The 13,433-nt window shown below is 35.0% G+C and overlaps 1 protein-coding gene across 10 annotated transcripts in view; it reads left to right on the plus strand.

Annotated features, from left to right (window-relative positions):
• Positions 1–10,862, plus strand: part of MYO6 (myosin VI) — a 138,400-nt gene extending 127,538 nt beyond the window's left edge. For 4 of the 10 annotated variants that reach the window (XM_057303875.1, XM_044387105.3, XM_044387108.3 and 1 more), the window contains 6 exons: positions 132–248; positions 2,042–2,145; positions 3,084–3,215; positions 5,827–5,853; positions 8,272–8,490; positions 9,036–10,862. In XM_057303875.1, coding sequence (XP_057159858.1) covers positions 132–248; positions 2,042–2,145; positions 3,084–3,215; positions 5,827–5,853; positions 8,272–8,490; positions 9,036–9,235 — 799 coding nt within the window. In that variant the 3' untranslated portion in view covers positions 9,236–10,862. The remainder of the gene's footprint in view (positions 1–131; positions 249–2,041; positions 2,146–3,083; positions 3,216–5,826; positions 5,854–8,271; positions 8,491–9,035) is intronic. The other 6 variants (XM_044387107.3, XM_048219643.2, XM_026507044.4 and 3 more) reach the window with 3 other exon arrangements.
• Positions 10,863–13,433: the final 2,571 nt, after the last annotated feature.

Here is a 13,433-nt window from a genome sequence, read left to right on the forward strand (position 1 = left end):
GTATGTAGAGTGAAGTGTGCTATTTTTTATTCTTTAAAATGAAAGCACAACTAGGCCTTTTAAAGAGGCAAAAGTACCTTATTTATTTCATTGCTAAGCTTAATATGGAGGAATCATTTCCTTTATTTCAGGAGGAAGTATACCTGTTTTCACACATCATTTCTCATTAAGGGTCTATGTCTTGACTGCCAAGATTGCTGTTATCTTTCAGAATGTGAAATAATGAGAAAAAGTGACCTCATTTTCAGGTATTATACCTTGATCATCCCTCTTTAAGAGGAAATATTTTCTAAGTAGCGGATGATAAAGGTAGAATTCTTGTGTGTGATGTCTGAGAAGCAATATTTTAGTTCTTTAAAACTTAGTTCTTTTCATTTTGTGCCGTCTTTTTCTGTCTTGAAATGCGATGTGTTTAAATTCTTCCTTTGTTACGTTGATCTTACTCGCAGCTTATTCTGAGTGTCTGCTGTGTGACAGGAGTCATCTTTTGCTGAAAAATAATGTTATTACAGAAAAGATGTTGTTAACATATTTTCTGAATAATTTTTTCAAATTATGTATATAGAAACAAATCGTAAGCCCTGAGTAGCACTGCTGTGAAAAAGTTGAATTTATCCCATTTTATTTTTAAATTTATTATGTATATATATTTTTTCATTTATTTCTTCTTTCCCCATTCCAATGTTCCTATTATACTTGTGCCCTTTGAAATCTGTTATCTGCCTCATGACCTAAAACCTCTTCCTTTACTTAGTTATTATTATTATTTTTTAGCTTGCACGACTCTATGTCAGTAGCTCCTAGCACAGGTGAAGGGCTGGCCTAAGTGGATGCTCATTAATGTTTGTAGACTGAGTAAAGCAAATAAAGAAAGGTAGAGTCATGAGTAAGACCAAGGCTTTAGAGTCAGAACAGTCTGGGTTTCAATCTCAGTTGCCGCCATTCGCTAGCATTGTGTGGGACCTTGGGCATGATCTTCATTTTACTGCTGAGTCTTGTCTGCTCATTTTTATTTTATTTTTCTTTATCATGAGTGTACTCTTTAATCCCCATCACCTATTTCACCCATCCCTCCACCCATCTCTCCTCTGGTAACCGTCAGTTTGTCGTTTGTAGTTAAGAGTCTGTTTCTTGGTTGTCTCTCTCTTTTCTTTGCTCCTTTGTTTTGTTTCTTAAATTCCTTGTATGAGTGAGAACATCTGGTTTTTGTCTTTCTCTGACTTACTTCACTTAGCATTATACACTCTAGCTCCATCCATGTTATTACAAATGGCAAGATTTCATTCTTTTTTATGTCTGAATAATATTCCATTGTATGTATACGTATGTATGTATGTGTACACACACACACACACACACACCCCGTATCTTCTTTATCCATTCATCTATCGATGGATACTTGGGCTGCTTCCATAATTTACTAGTTGTCATATTACTCACTGAATATGAGAGCGTGGTTTTATTTCCTCATAGACCTTTCCTAAGTGTTCTATTTAATAAGTGACGCAAAAAGTAATAGGGGTTTCCAGACTCAGGCAGTTCTTTTAGCCCATCTTTAATGACGAAGGCAGGGGATTGCAGTCCGGCTACTTACCTGTTTACCTGCAAACATCCAGATTCCCAGGGAAGTTCTGAGCCAGGAGCTCTGGCTGGGGTGTGGCCATCTGTAGCTTCCAGTAATCTGCAGATGATTGCACTGTGTGGCCTTAGGGCTCATATACCCTTAATGCTTCTAATGATTTTTCAAGAAATCAAGAGGATTTCCTTTTTGATTTTGAGGAATATATATAAATGTATTTTTTAACTTTAGAAGTTCTAATTGAAAACATAATATGGCTATTAAGTGGCACACTGGAAAATTTTAATTTACCCAGGAATCCTATCGTACACCATTCTTAACCTCATCTGTCAAAGACAAAAAAATTATGTGTTTTTGGTAGTTATTTTCACTTCTCAAACTTAGATTCACTTTCTTGCCCCTTTAGTCAACATTTCATTCATGTTTCTAGTTTAAACATGCAAAAATATATAATAATTACAGAGGTCCTGCTGTACAAGCCACCAAGGCAGCTGCTGGTACCAAGAAATATGATCTCAGTAAATGGAAATATGCGGAACTACGTGATACCATCAATACTTCTTGTGGTAAGTGTATGGAGCACATGAAAAATGGGAGAGCTTTGTGGCTGACAGGTAATAAGGAAATACCTAGATTGGGGTGTAATTTTTTTCTTTTTTGGCATATAAATTAAGCCATTCTCTTTGTTATTCTCACCTTGAAAAGAAGACGTAGTTTACTCACAAACCTAAAGGAAAGGCATACTTATTAAATTCATTTTGCCTGTCTCTTATCTAGGTGGGAGAGGAAAAGCATGGAGAAATTATGGTGTAGGCTATGTTAGAGTGACATAAAGACTGACCCTTCTAATGTTATTCATAATAGTTAAATACCTATATATCAGAATCTTGATCTATGTACGCAAAGTAAAAAACAGCAGTGCAGTCCTTTCTTGTTAAAGCTATTTTTCTTCCAGCAGAACATATCCAGATGATTCCACATAATTGTGTTCTTGTTTAAATCATAGTGTTTGAGTTTAGGATGGTATGCCTAGGAACTAACGTGCCATAATTGTATAGAACTTGCTATGTTCTCTCCCTCCTCGCTGAGGTTATATCTGCATAATTACAAACGTAAAAAATCTGTTGCATGTAAATCTAGCTTGCATTTGAGTACAGTGGCTTCTTCCCCTATTTCTGGCCTCTGACCTTGGACAAGTGACTTAACTTCTCTGATTCAGGTTCACCTATAAAAGACCTGTTTAGCCCAGGGTTCTTGTGTAGAGCAAATGATTTGGTAATAATGCATAAGAAAATGCTCTGTAAATGTAAAAGATGATATTACCATAAAATGTCCATCGTTATCAATAATGTGCTTACTTTTGACTTTGTACTATTAATTTAAAAACAAAAAATTTATTATATATGTAAATATATATGTTTATGTCACAAACTAATTATGTTAGACAATTAAATTAGGATGTTAATTCCTTTTGGGGGGGGGGCTTTTTCTATATAATCCATAGACATTGAACTCCTGGCAGCTTGCAGAGAAGAATTTCACAGGAGACTAAAAGTGTATCATGCATGGAAATCCAAGAATAAGAAGAGAAATACTGAAACAGAGCAACGTGCTCCGAAGTCTGTTACTGATTATGGTAAAAACAAATCTGTACTTTTAAATGTTCCAGAGTATCTATATATAATATATATAACGATATATAAGACATTTGGGTAAAATATACAATACGGATTTCTCTTACTGTGCAGCTGTGATCTATTGAGCCTAATACAACCACAGTGGCCTATCTTTCATAACATTGTTTCTATTATTATGTCTTTAAAGTCATATTTAGTAAGAAGTATTTGAATTTAGTTGTCAAGATAAATTTTGGAGATAAGAATATTCTTGTTTATACTGAAGAAGTTGTGCAGTAATGTTGTAAATATGTATTTTTTCCACATATACATAGATACAAATATAGAATGATTACATGTGGAAATGTAAAGAATACTGTGAAATAAAAAAGAACGTTTGCTGCAAACATTATTTTACAGTACTGTCAAAATACTAGAGTGAGAAATAGTAATTTGGTTTAGACCAGTTTTGCCTATGCCAGGATTTGGTTTTTCGACTGAGATTCAAAAAATAAATTTTGTTACTTTGTTATGTATGCAAAAGACAGAGTTGTGTACTTGAAATTGTAAAGTAGAGAAGGGTAGACTTTAACATTAATTGAGAATACCTGTGATATATGAGTTGTAATTTCAGTCTTAAAGCAATAATTGGAATTTCATTTGTTCAGTTTGCTACTTTCAAACTGGCACAATTTATTAGCTCAATTGTGGTCAACGTCAAGGTGACAACATGTTTAATGTCTTTATTTAAAAAATATATTCCCAGCACTTGATAGTATAGCTTAGCAGTACATGACCTGTGGTGACATAGACAATGAGCTCTCCCACCTTCCTAGCAAATAAAAGCAGTGTTTGATGAAAGTCAGGTAAATGGTAGAATTTTAGTACTTCCAAGTTGTAAAGAATAGATTGCGTAAAGCAAGTACTGCTAATAAGAGAGACGTTACTGCTATTGATTGCTCAGGGGGTGTCATCAGTCCGAGTATAATGCTCTGGAAGGGCAATGAGAGATCACCCAGACCTAGGAAATGGCACAGGAAGGCCCTCTAAACTTTGATATTCTTGTGACCACCGCTCTCTTCTCCAATTTATAAATTTATCCCTGGGAGTTGAAGATAACAGGATGATTCCACTAGCAGTTCACTGTACCAAGTTTCCAACCAGATACCTTTGTTTTGTAAAAATGGCAAATGGGCTATTCGTTCTAGCTGTCATGTTCTAATTATGGCCTTGAGCTGAAAGGCTTTCATCATATTTTTTTAACCCCCAAATTTATACCTGAATGATCACGCTTCTTAAAACAAGAAAAGTAATGTTGTAATATATGGCACATACATTTTTAATGAAAACACAAATATTTCTTGTGTTTTTATACCAAACTTTGGTACTCTGCTCATCGAGCTATGCCTTCAAACGGGCAAATGATACATGGCGTACCTTGTTTACTTTGTTCTTACACTGCTTCCATTCATAATATACTATTTGGGAGAACGAAAGAGTAGATTAGGAAAATTTCCAGGAGTCCCCCATCTAGGTTATATATGAACAAATTTAGGAATTTATGTGAACACAGTCCACATGTATGTAGCCTTCAAAGAATTTGATTATGGGCAAATTTCGGGATAAAATGTAACTTCTGCTCTGAAGAGCACTTACTGTTCTCTTTGGGGTTTTTTCCCATGTAAAATATATTCTGACACAGAAGTACAGTTAAAGGAAAGGTGAAGTGCATTGAGATGCTTAATAGTCAGTTGAGAAAATTCTGTACTTAGGGCAGCTAATCAGCCTTTAAAAGGAACTACTCTCTAGTTTAATATTTAGAAGGATTGGAATTTCTTAATTTGAGAAAATAAAATGACAACTTATGATTAACAAAAACATAACTAGATATTATTTAAGAGTAGTACATTGACAGGTCATGGTAAAGTCTTGTAACTGGGCGTGGGGAGCCTCAGACCCTCCTCCTGTGTACTGTATTGGGTGAGCATGCTCTCATCACATCGACAGAGAGAGATTTCCAGAAATAATTCTTGGGGCAGTGGCAAATTCCTCAGTAAGGATTCACAATATTTAGTTGCCTAAGGCTGACTTTGGAGAGTGGTTTTATTTCATACTTCCTAAAATAAAAATTGCATGAGTTTAAGATTTAGACAATTTGAAGAAATTAAAACATACTGAGTGTATGTAAACATGGCAATACTCTTTCTCTAAGGCATCTATTTTTTTGATGAATTTAGATGTTTTTTATTTCTACAGAAATTCTAGTAATGCTTTGAAGGTATTAGAATGTCTATTATTGAGTCATTGTGTTGGATTTTTGTTTGAGTATTACTGTGTCCCAGAATTACAAACGAAATTTAATTTTTAAATTTAGATCCTCTTTATATGTCCATCAAGCAGAGTTTCTTAAAATATAATCAAAATAGCTTTTTTCTTTCTTTTTTTTTTAACTTTTTAAAATCTGAAAGCAGCATCTCCTTGTAGGTATTCTGATAGTATTTGGCTGAGGACAGGATGTTTATTTCTTAGTCACCACCTCGATTGATGGGAAGACTTTATAAATTACAAGAATGCTCATTTAACAGTTTTGCCATTTTTATCTTTTCTTCAACATAAAAAATTTATTCACAGATTTTGCACCATTTATGAACAATTCACGTAAGTCAATGGGTGGTAACTTATGAGCTAACTGGAAGATGGGTTAAAAATACTTTGTAAAGTACTAACTTCTGTGAAACATTGTTTTGCTACAATTTTTAAGTGGACTTGTACATTAATGTTGGTTTGTCTGTACTAAGATACTTAATTTGAGATGATGCTTTTATTTGTATCACTCCAAAATATATTTGCAGAACAAAATTAATCTGTTGTTTTATGAAATTACTTCCTTTTTAAAAAATAACTGGCACTTTATGCTGTGAATATACACAATTCTCATTGTAGCAAAACTCAATAAAGCAGCTGATCTTTTAGAATAAAGACTAACTTCAGGTGCTGGTTTCAAACACTGTTACAGTCTACACGTTTCTGTCCAAAGAGATCTGAGTTTTGTGTGATGATGTACACAGGCTTAATAGGATGCATCCCAATAGGAGCTGATTCTGTTACTTGTATAGAGAGCACACTGTGAGGCATAGTTTTGATACTTTAAAAGCTTTGAGTCATCTTAGTAGGCAGTAAATTTTTTCTGCAGTCAGTTGAGCAATGATGATTTGGATATAATGCCATATTTATTTGCCAACTTGTTGGACTTGATTTTTTTTAAGTGCTTCTAGTAATTTATAGGGCCATATTTAAAACTTATTTCATATGTTAAAGATGACATGATAGGATGTGAAAGAGAGTCATTTATTAGTTTCAAACTTTCAACATCTGTTATCTTTGTATTTTTGCAGACGAATACTTGCGGAAATTAAGGCTTCCTTAATATAATTTCAGTTCTCATCACATTTGTTTAAAAAAAAAAGCTACCAAAGACTTTCCCTTGAGTTTCTTAATTTTACCCAATACACTAAGGTACAGGAGACTGTTATTTTAAAGAAAAAAACAGGTTAATTTAACAAGTAGCCATCGGTATCATAGTAAGTTCCCTATCAACTGGGTATTCTAAGTTACTGCTTAGGATGGAGGGAAGTAGGTTTTTTTTTTTTTTTTTTTTTTCCTTATCCTTTTAAAGTTCCAAGTTCCTTAAATTGGGGTTAGTGTATTTTCTGCAAAGTTGGTAATTTTTAAAATTTGAAATGGAAACACTGAACTGTAAGTAGTTGGTAAGGACTACAGGAACAAAAGAATAAACAAACTCATCTCTGTTAACGTGCTAAAGGTGACGTGGCGTTTTAAAGTCACTAACAACTCGGTGTCTGTTTCATTCTTTCATAGGCATATACAGCTTTGCTAACTGCTTTTTGCTTTCTCTGGTTTGCACAGAAATTCAGCTGCTATAAAGCTTTTACTATTGGTGTAAAAAGTTTAGAATAAGAGTATTTTCATCCTTTCAGTATTTGGAAATTCTTACAAAAGCCATGTGGCTGTTCTTGACTTACACATATGCTGCAATTTTTCATTGACATCCTTAAGCATTTCAGTGAGATTCTTAATTGAGCTGAAGTAAATGGCTGGTTTACTTTTAAAGTTGTGAGTAAAAAGCACATTAAACAGACTTTCCAAAATTATGCTGCCGAAGCTGTAAAGTTACTGCCCCAGAGAAATGTTTATATTTGCAGATAAAATAAAAACCTAACTGTTTAGTAGTGAAAATTAAGCAAGGGGGAAAAATTGATATGAGTGCAATGTCCAGCACTAGCAGAAAATCAAGGATTTTTCTTTTCTGTAACAAAGAGAACCAAATATTATACACTTTCCACTTAATTTAGTGGATTTTATTCAATCTGATTTCAGAGTAAGCAAATATCTCTGAGGGCAAGTTCATGCTTTTTTACTGGTTACAGTTTTTTGTTGTTGTCATGAAGTTGTCTAAATATTATTAGTAAAATATCTGTTCTGGCCATTTAAAATCCCAAAATCGTTGACAAAAGAGCAAACTTTTGTCTTCCACTTTTCTGAAGAAATAGTGATTAAATTGACAGATATCTGTAATTCTTTACATTTGTGAAATTACCGTTCATTTGTTTTATCATAAATAGTCCCATAAAAGTTATTCTGTGGCCTTTGATTTTGAACTGTTTGGAGATAAAATATAAATTCTAGCAAATAATACTAGTTTGCTCTCCTGCCATGTGAGTTTTAGGTTACTGATACAGTCATTTGTGGGAATCTGCTTAGGCTTGTTTTTTTTATTGCTGGTGTTTTGGAGAAAGAGAGAGAGAGTGTGTGTGTGTGTGTGTGTGTGTGTGTTTACTTGCAATATTAAGGAACATCTTTATGGGAAGAAAATTCTAAGATCACACTCTTAAGTTTTATTCATTTATAAGTAATTAATATTTATATTTTGTTTTAAAGTTACTGTTAGGAACCCTCTTCTTCTTTTTTTAAAAATGTGTGGTGCATTTTAGGATTAAAGGCTGTTTTCATTATCCCCTGGGCTGCTGGTGTAACTTTCCTTGCTCTGTGTAATAGCTCAGCAGAACCCGGCGTCTCAGCGTCCTGCCAGGCAGCAGGAGATCGAAATGAACCGACAGCAGCGCTTCTTCCGCATCCCATTCATCCGCCCTGCCGACCAGTACAAAAACCCGCAGAATAAGAAGAAAGGCTGGTGGTATGCCCATTTCGACGGACCATGGATTGCCCGGCAAATGGAACTCCATCCTGACAAGCCACCCATCCTTCTTGTGGCTGGTGTGTATGATTTATGTGAAAAAAACCTTGTAAAGCAAAAACGGATTATAAACCCTCTGAATGAAAGTCTAATATATAATGTAATAACTCATTACATTTTAGGATTGAGGAATGGAGTTCTGCAGTTGAATCCCATTTCCAGTTAATTGAGGATTAATTTATTTATGATGTGAAATTGCTTGGATTAATTATGTCCTTGTAGAGCACACAGAAACTTGTCTGTGTCTTAAGAACCTTTTCATTGGTGTTTAATTACATCAGTTGATTTATAATTGTTTAAAGAAACGTAGCATTTTTATATTAAGGCTGAGAACTTGTTTGATCAACTGCAGCATTAATACTTTCCTGAAACGGTCCTTGGTGGAGGACAAATTTAACTCGTTTCTGGTGAATTTATTAGGCAGATTTCTGTCGTAAAGGAAGAAAAGAAAGTTTTAAAAGTTCTTGAATCTGTGAGAATTGAGAACTGTATTTCAGGAAGAAAGTTTATAGTAAGTGCTTCTGGAGAGAGTGACGGCTAATTGTCTGAAGTCTCCCCTGTGCAGGTAAGGACGACATGGAGATGTGTGAGCTGAATCTGGAAGAGACAGGCCTGACTCGAAAGCGTGGTGCTGAGATTTTGCCAAGACAGTTCGAAGAGATTTGGGAACGCTGTGGAGGCATCCAGTACCTCCAGAAAGCAATTGAGAGCAGGCAGGCTAGGCCCACGTATGCAACGGCCATGCTGCAGAATCTGCTCAAATAGACGCGGCAGCCTGCGCCGCAGCTGGGGGCCCGCGCGCGGTCCTAGGCAGGGTGTGTGCCCCAGAGGTCGGACCGTTCCATGATCAGGTTAGAACTGCTTATACAGAGTGAACAGATTTTAGTAATCGTGGCTTTTTGTTAATTTCAGGTAAATGATGGTAGTGAATTGGGGACGTAAACCTTATTTTCCTGTATCCAGCTGTAACTGTTCAGCTTCTCCTCGTTCTAATACTTGTTAACACTTGGACAGATTCTGACATTTCTCATTCTTTGCCAATAGACTACCTTGAAGTCCATCGTGATTGTTCTCTAGGAAAATAAGTTTTTTAAAAGCTCAAAATACTAGCTTTTACAAGAATGGCACAGAACCATATAGCTGGAATGATGAAACCTTAGCTTAAAGTTTCCTACAAAAGTTAAGGCACTTAAAATAATCAGGGCACTGATGTTTTGATCTGAAAAGCTGTGTACTTTTTTAAATTTACTTTTTCAGAAATTCATGGAAATTTGCATTGAAGGTGGAAAATTTTTTTTCCCCCTCCTTTGTGGTGTGTCTTAGTTTGAATAAAGCAATTCACCTGAACCTCTAGAATTCCAGAAAGAGCCTGAATGTGTTTGACGTGCTGTGTGATAGAGGAGGCACTCTCAGTATCTTGCACAGATTTATTTTTCTTTTCTATCACAATGTGTCGCTATAGAAAAATATTTTCTTCTATTCCACGGACAAATAAAGGAAATTCAGACAATTTAAATGCTTAAAAGTTTTGAGATAACTTGTTTCATTTAGAAAAGGAAATAGGTTTTCCGTGGCACTGTGGCTTAACTGGACTGAATGCAAACATTCTTTCAACTTCATCTCAATTGTGATTTTTGTATCAGAATCTGGTCCAAGTTGTTTCATATGATTTAAACTAGTGTTGTGCTGCAAAACATCTTCGTTTTTAAAAAAATTCCTAGTGTCTTTTTTGGCCTTGAGATTTTGGTAATTGGAGAGCTGTTTTATAAGCTTTGTGATTCAAAGTCCAGTACTTAGTAAGTGATTGTTTATTTCACGTAACTGATAATTTAATTTTTTTTCTTTGTGTGGTGTTAGTTTTGATCAAATGTCAGTAGTTTCAAGCCTGATGTTTATGACTTCATGTTAGGGATTTGGAGACAAAGACACACCAAGGAGCTGTGCTGACATAATCTAATGAGTCTTGTTTGTATTTTAGAATAAAATTAGAAAAATAAAAGTATTCTTTGCACTTTTTCTCCCTGATTTTTAAAGACCTTAACCTTTGAAGTGGATTTCCAGTGATTCTTTTTTTTTCTAGAAAGAGTACCTCAGTTAGGAAAATATTTCCCAGCTGATTAGATTAGTGCTTTTGAGCCACACTGTTTTCAGAATTGCTTCTCTCATAATATGTGTCTCAGTACAGAAATATTTATTATGATACTGTGCAAATGATTGTCTCCTGTTAAAGAAATTAAATGGTCCTGTCTGTGCTATTGAGAATGTGAATATGATTATCTTTTGAAGGCTGTATTACTGCAGAGATTCACCCACTCTTGGGTCATTTGGTCCCTGTGATTGGTGACAGAAGGTCTGGTTACTGAAAATAAATGACCTATTCTCTCTCTTCTCATCACTCGCCTTTAATTGGTGTTTTTATTTGTATAGGATAGTGAATGATAAGCTTAACTAGTAACAAGTAAAGTCCTTGAAGAAAATTTAATAACCAAATCGATTTTTAATGAGTTGTCTCTTTAGTGCTGTTTTCAGGAGTTTTATATATACTCTATAGGCACTAGATGGAAAACTCATCAAATAGGTTAAAATTATTGTAATGAGAGGACTTAATGTTTTGAAAAATTTGTAAGACATTTATCACAGCAAAGCATCATTGCAAGTCTTTAGTAGATAATAAAAGTATAGTTTTAAGTCATTTTGTTGCTAATTATGTCACACAGCTGTCCTAGAACTTATCTATTTAAAGTAGTCTCCTGAGTTAATTTTGGCGACCAGGAGAATTGTCCTAGTTCAGATAGACTTACGGTAACCTACATACCGTAGATGCACACAGGCCCCTTTGCGGGAAAAATTTCGGACCCTATCAACATTTTCAGTTTCCGGAGATAGCAGAAATGGTATTCTAAAAGATGTTGATACGGCTGCTTCACAGTATTCACAATCATACCCATACATGTTACGTGAAAACTTTGTAGGAATCAAAAGTGAATTTCTATTTTAGTGTCATTTTAATTGAGATTTAAAATTTGAAACTTAAACCGGCATACTGTATATTAAGAACTCTTAATGCTTGTCTTACTCAATACATATGCCTTCCTTAGTGTATACTTTGCAAAAGTAGATATACATAAAATATTAAAAATGAGAAGGAAATGTTTTCACATTCAATTTAATTATAATGTAATTCCTAATGCCATTAACCCATTTGAGATATGTACTATGAGCTGTCGGTATGCACTAAGAGAAAGAAACCTTCTCTAATACACATATGTCAAGAGAACAATGAATTTTCTTAGTTGTAAAGTTGAGTAGATGGCACCTTCTCAAAGGATTATGTGAGGAAAAAATAAAATAATTCACGTAGGAGTGCAAGCCCACACAAGAGACATTTTATTGTAACTCACATTCTGCTTCCTATAATGACTTTTTAATAGGTCATTCTTTCCTGTAACACAGTGAACACTTTTGTAAGAAAATACAGTCTTACGTGGGAAATAGGTGGTATTTGTGGAAGCTTAGCTAGAGAATAGAAATTCACAGGCAAGAATAATGATGAGGATTAATTGTAGAGCTTTATTAATTGGATTTAAAAATTTTTTCTTTAAATTTTCATTCACAGGTTATTACTATGGTTCTCAGGGGATCCAGATATGTAGATATTTGGTTTCTTCACGTGAAATACCTTAAGAGTACTTGGATAAGTAGAATAAATATTTATGAATGAATCAGTCAGTCAATTAATACAATGTTAGTGGTGGATCTGCCTCCTTTCACAGAGGAGGTAAAAGAGATCAGAGGGGTCAAATAATTTAGTTCTAGACCATGAAAGAGATATAAATGCTTTTGCTTCAATCATGTGAAACAGAAAGAATCAAAACAAGCACATTTTTTTGAGTGGCCCCCTGCCGATTGACAAAGGATTGCTTCTTTGTCATTCCACATCTTCTGAAGGCGTGACATGTTTTCTTTATGTATCATTACCAGAAACAACAAGTATTGAGAGTTTTTATTTCTCTGAGAAGAAATAAAAGTAAACCAACTAGGGAGGGGGAGGACAGAAGATCTCTAAAAAATGAGAATATGGACAAGTTGAGGGGATCAATTGTAACAATGGTAACAATAAGGAAAGAGGAAAGCAGTGGTGGAAGAGAAAGAAATGGGTCTGCCCTTGAAGACTCTACATCCCCAGGTTGAAAAACACTGATGCTTTTTATCTGACAAAGCACTCCAAGCACTTAGTGGAGTTTTAAAATTAATTGTATGTACTATAGAAGAAGAACCTATGGTTATTAAAACTTGGATCAGGATAGACCTGGTGTATAAATTCTTAGCATGTAGAAATGGCACTGCCACCCTGGAGGAGGCCAGCAGGAAGGAGACAGTCTGTGCACAAGCCTGACGGAGGATGAAGTTGGAGACTTTGGGAGGTGGAGTCTACCCATGTTAGGACCAGATCATTGAATACGATTCAGTTCAGTTCAAGTCAATGTATTCTTCCTTCTCCATCACTCAAGTAATACTCAAAGTAATACTACTTTGTATCTATGCAGCATCTCATGTTCAGACCTCGAATAGGCTTATTAATGGGCCATTTTCTTTTCACTTTTGAAAATCCATCTAATTGCAACTGTTACTCAATTTTTCCTCATTTCCTTAAAAAGTGTATATCTCATTCTTTCCTAAAACACTGATGTACTGGAAATAGAAATAATAAATGCTGCCTGTGTAGAACTTCCTCGCATCTTGTGCTTTTAATACAGTTACAGGGTGTTGTAAACAGTTGTAAATGTTGCATTGTCGCCCCATGTCTCCGATGGGGTAAGTTGGAGAAGTCTGAGGTCCTGAGTTTCATCCAGTTAACAGAGCTGGAAACCCTGTGCTAGGTGGCTGGGGGAAAAGGCAAGGGAACTCAGGTGACAGGAACATCCTCGAGTTTTGGCCCCAAACTTTTATGGGTTTCCCATCT

Source organism: Ursus arctos, unplaced genomic scaffold (genome assembly GCF_023065955.2).
Source record: "Ursus arctos isolate Adak ecotype North America unplaced genomic scaffold, UrsArc2.0 scaffold_29, whole genome shotgun sequence".
Taxonomy (NCBI): Eukaryota; Metazoa; Chordata; class Mammalia; order Carnivora; family Ursidae; genus Ursus; species Ursus arctos.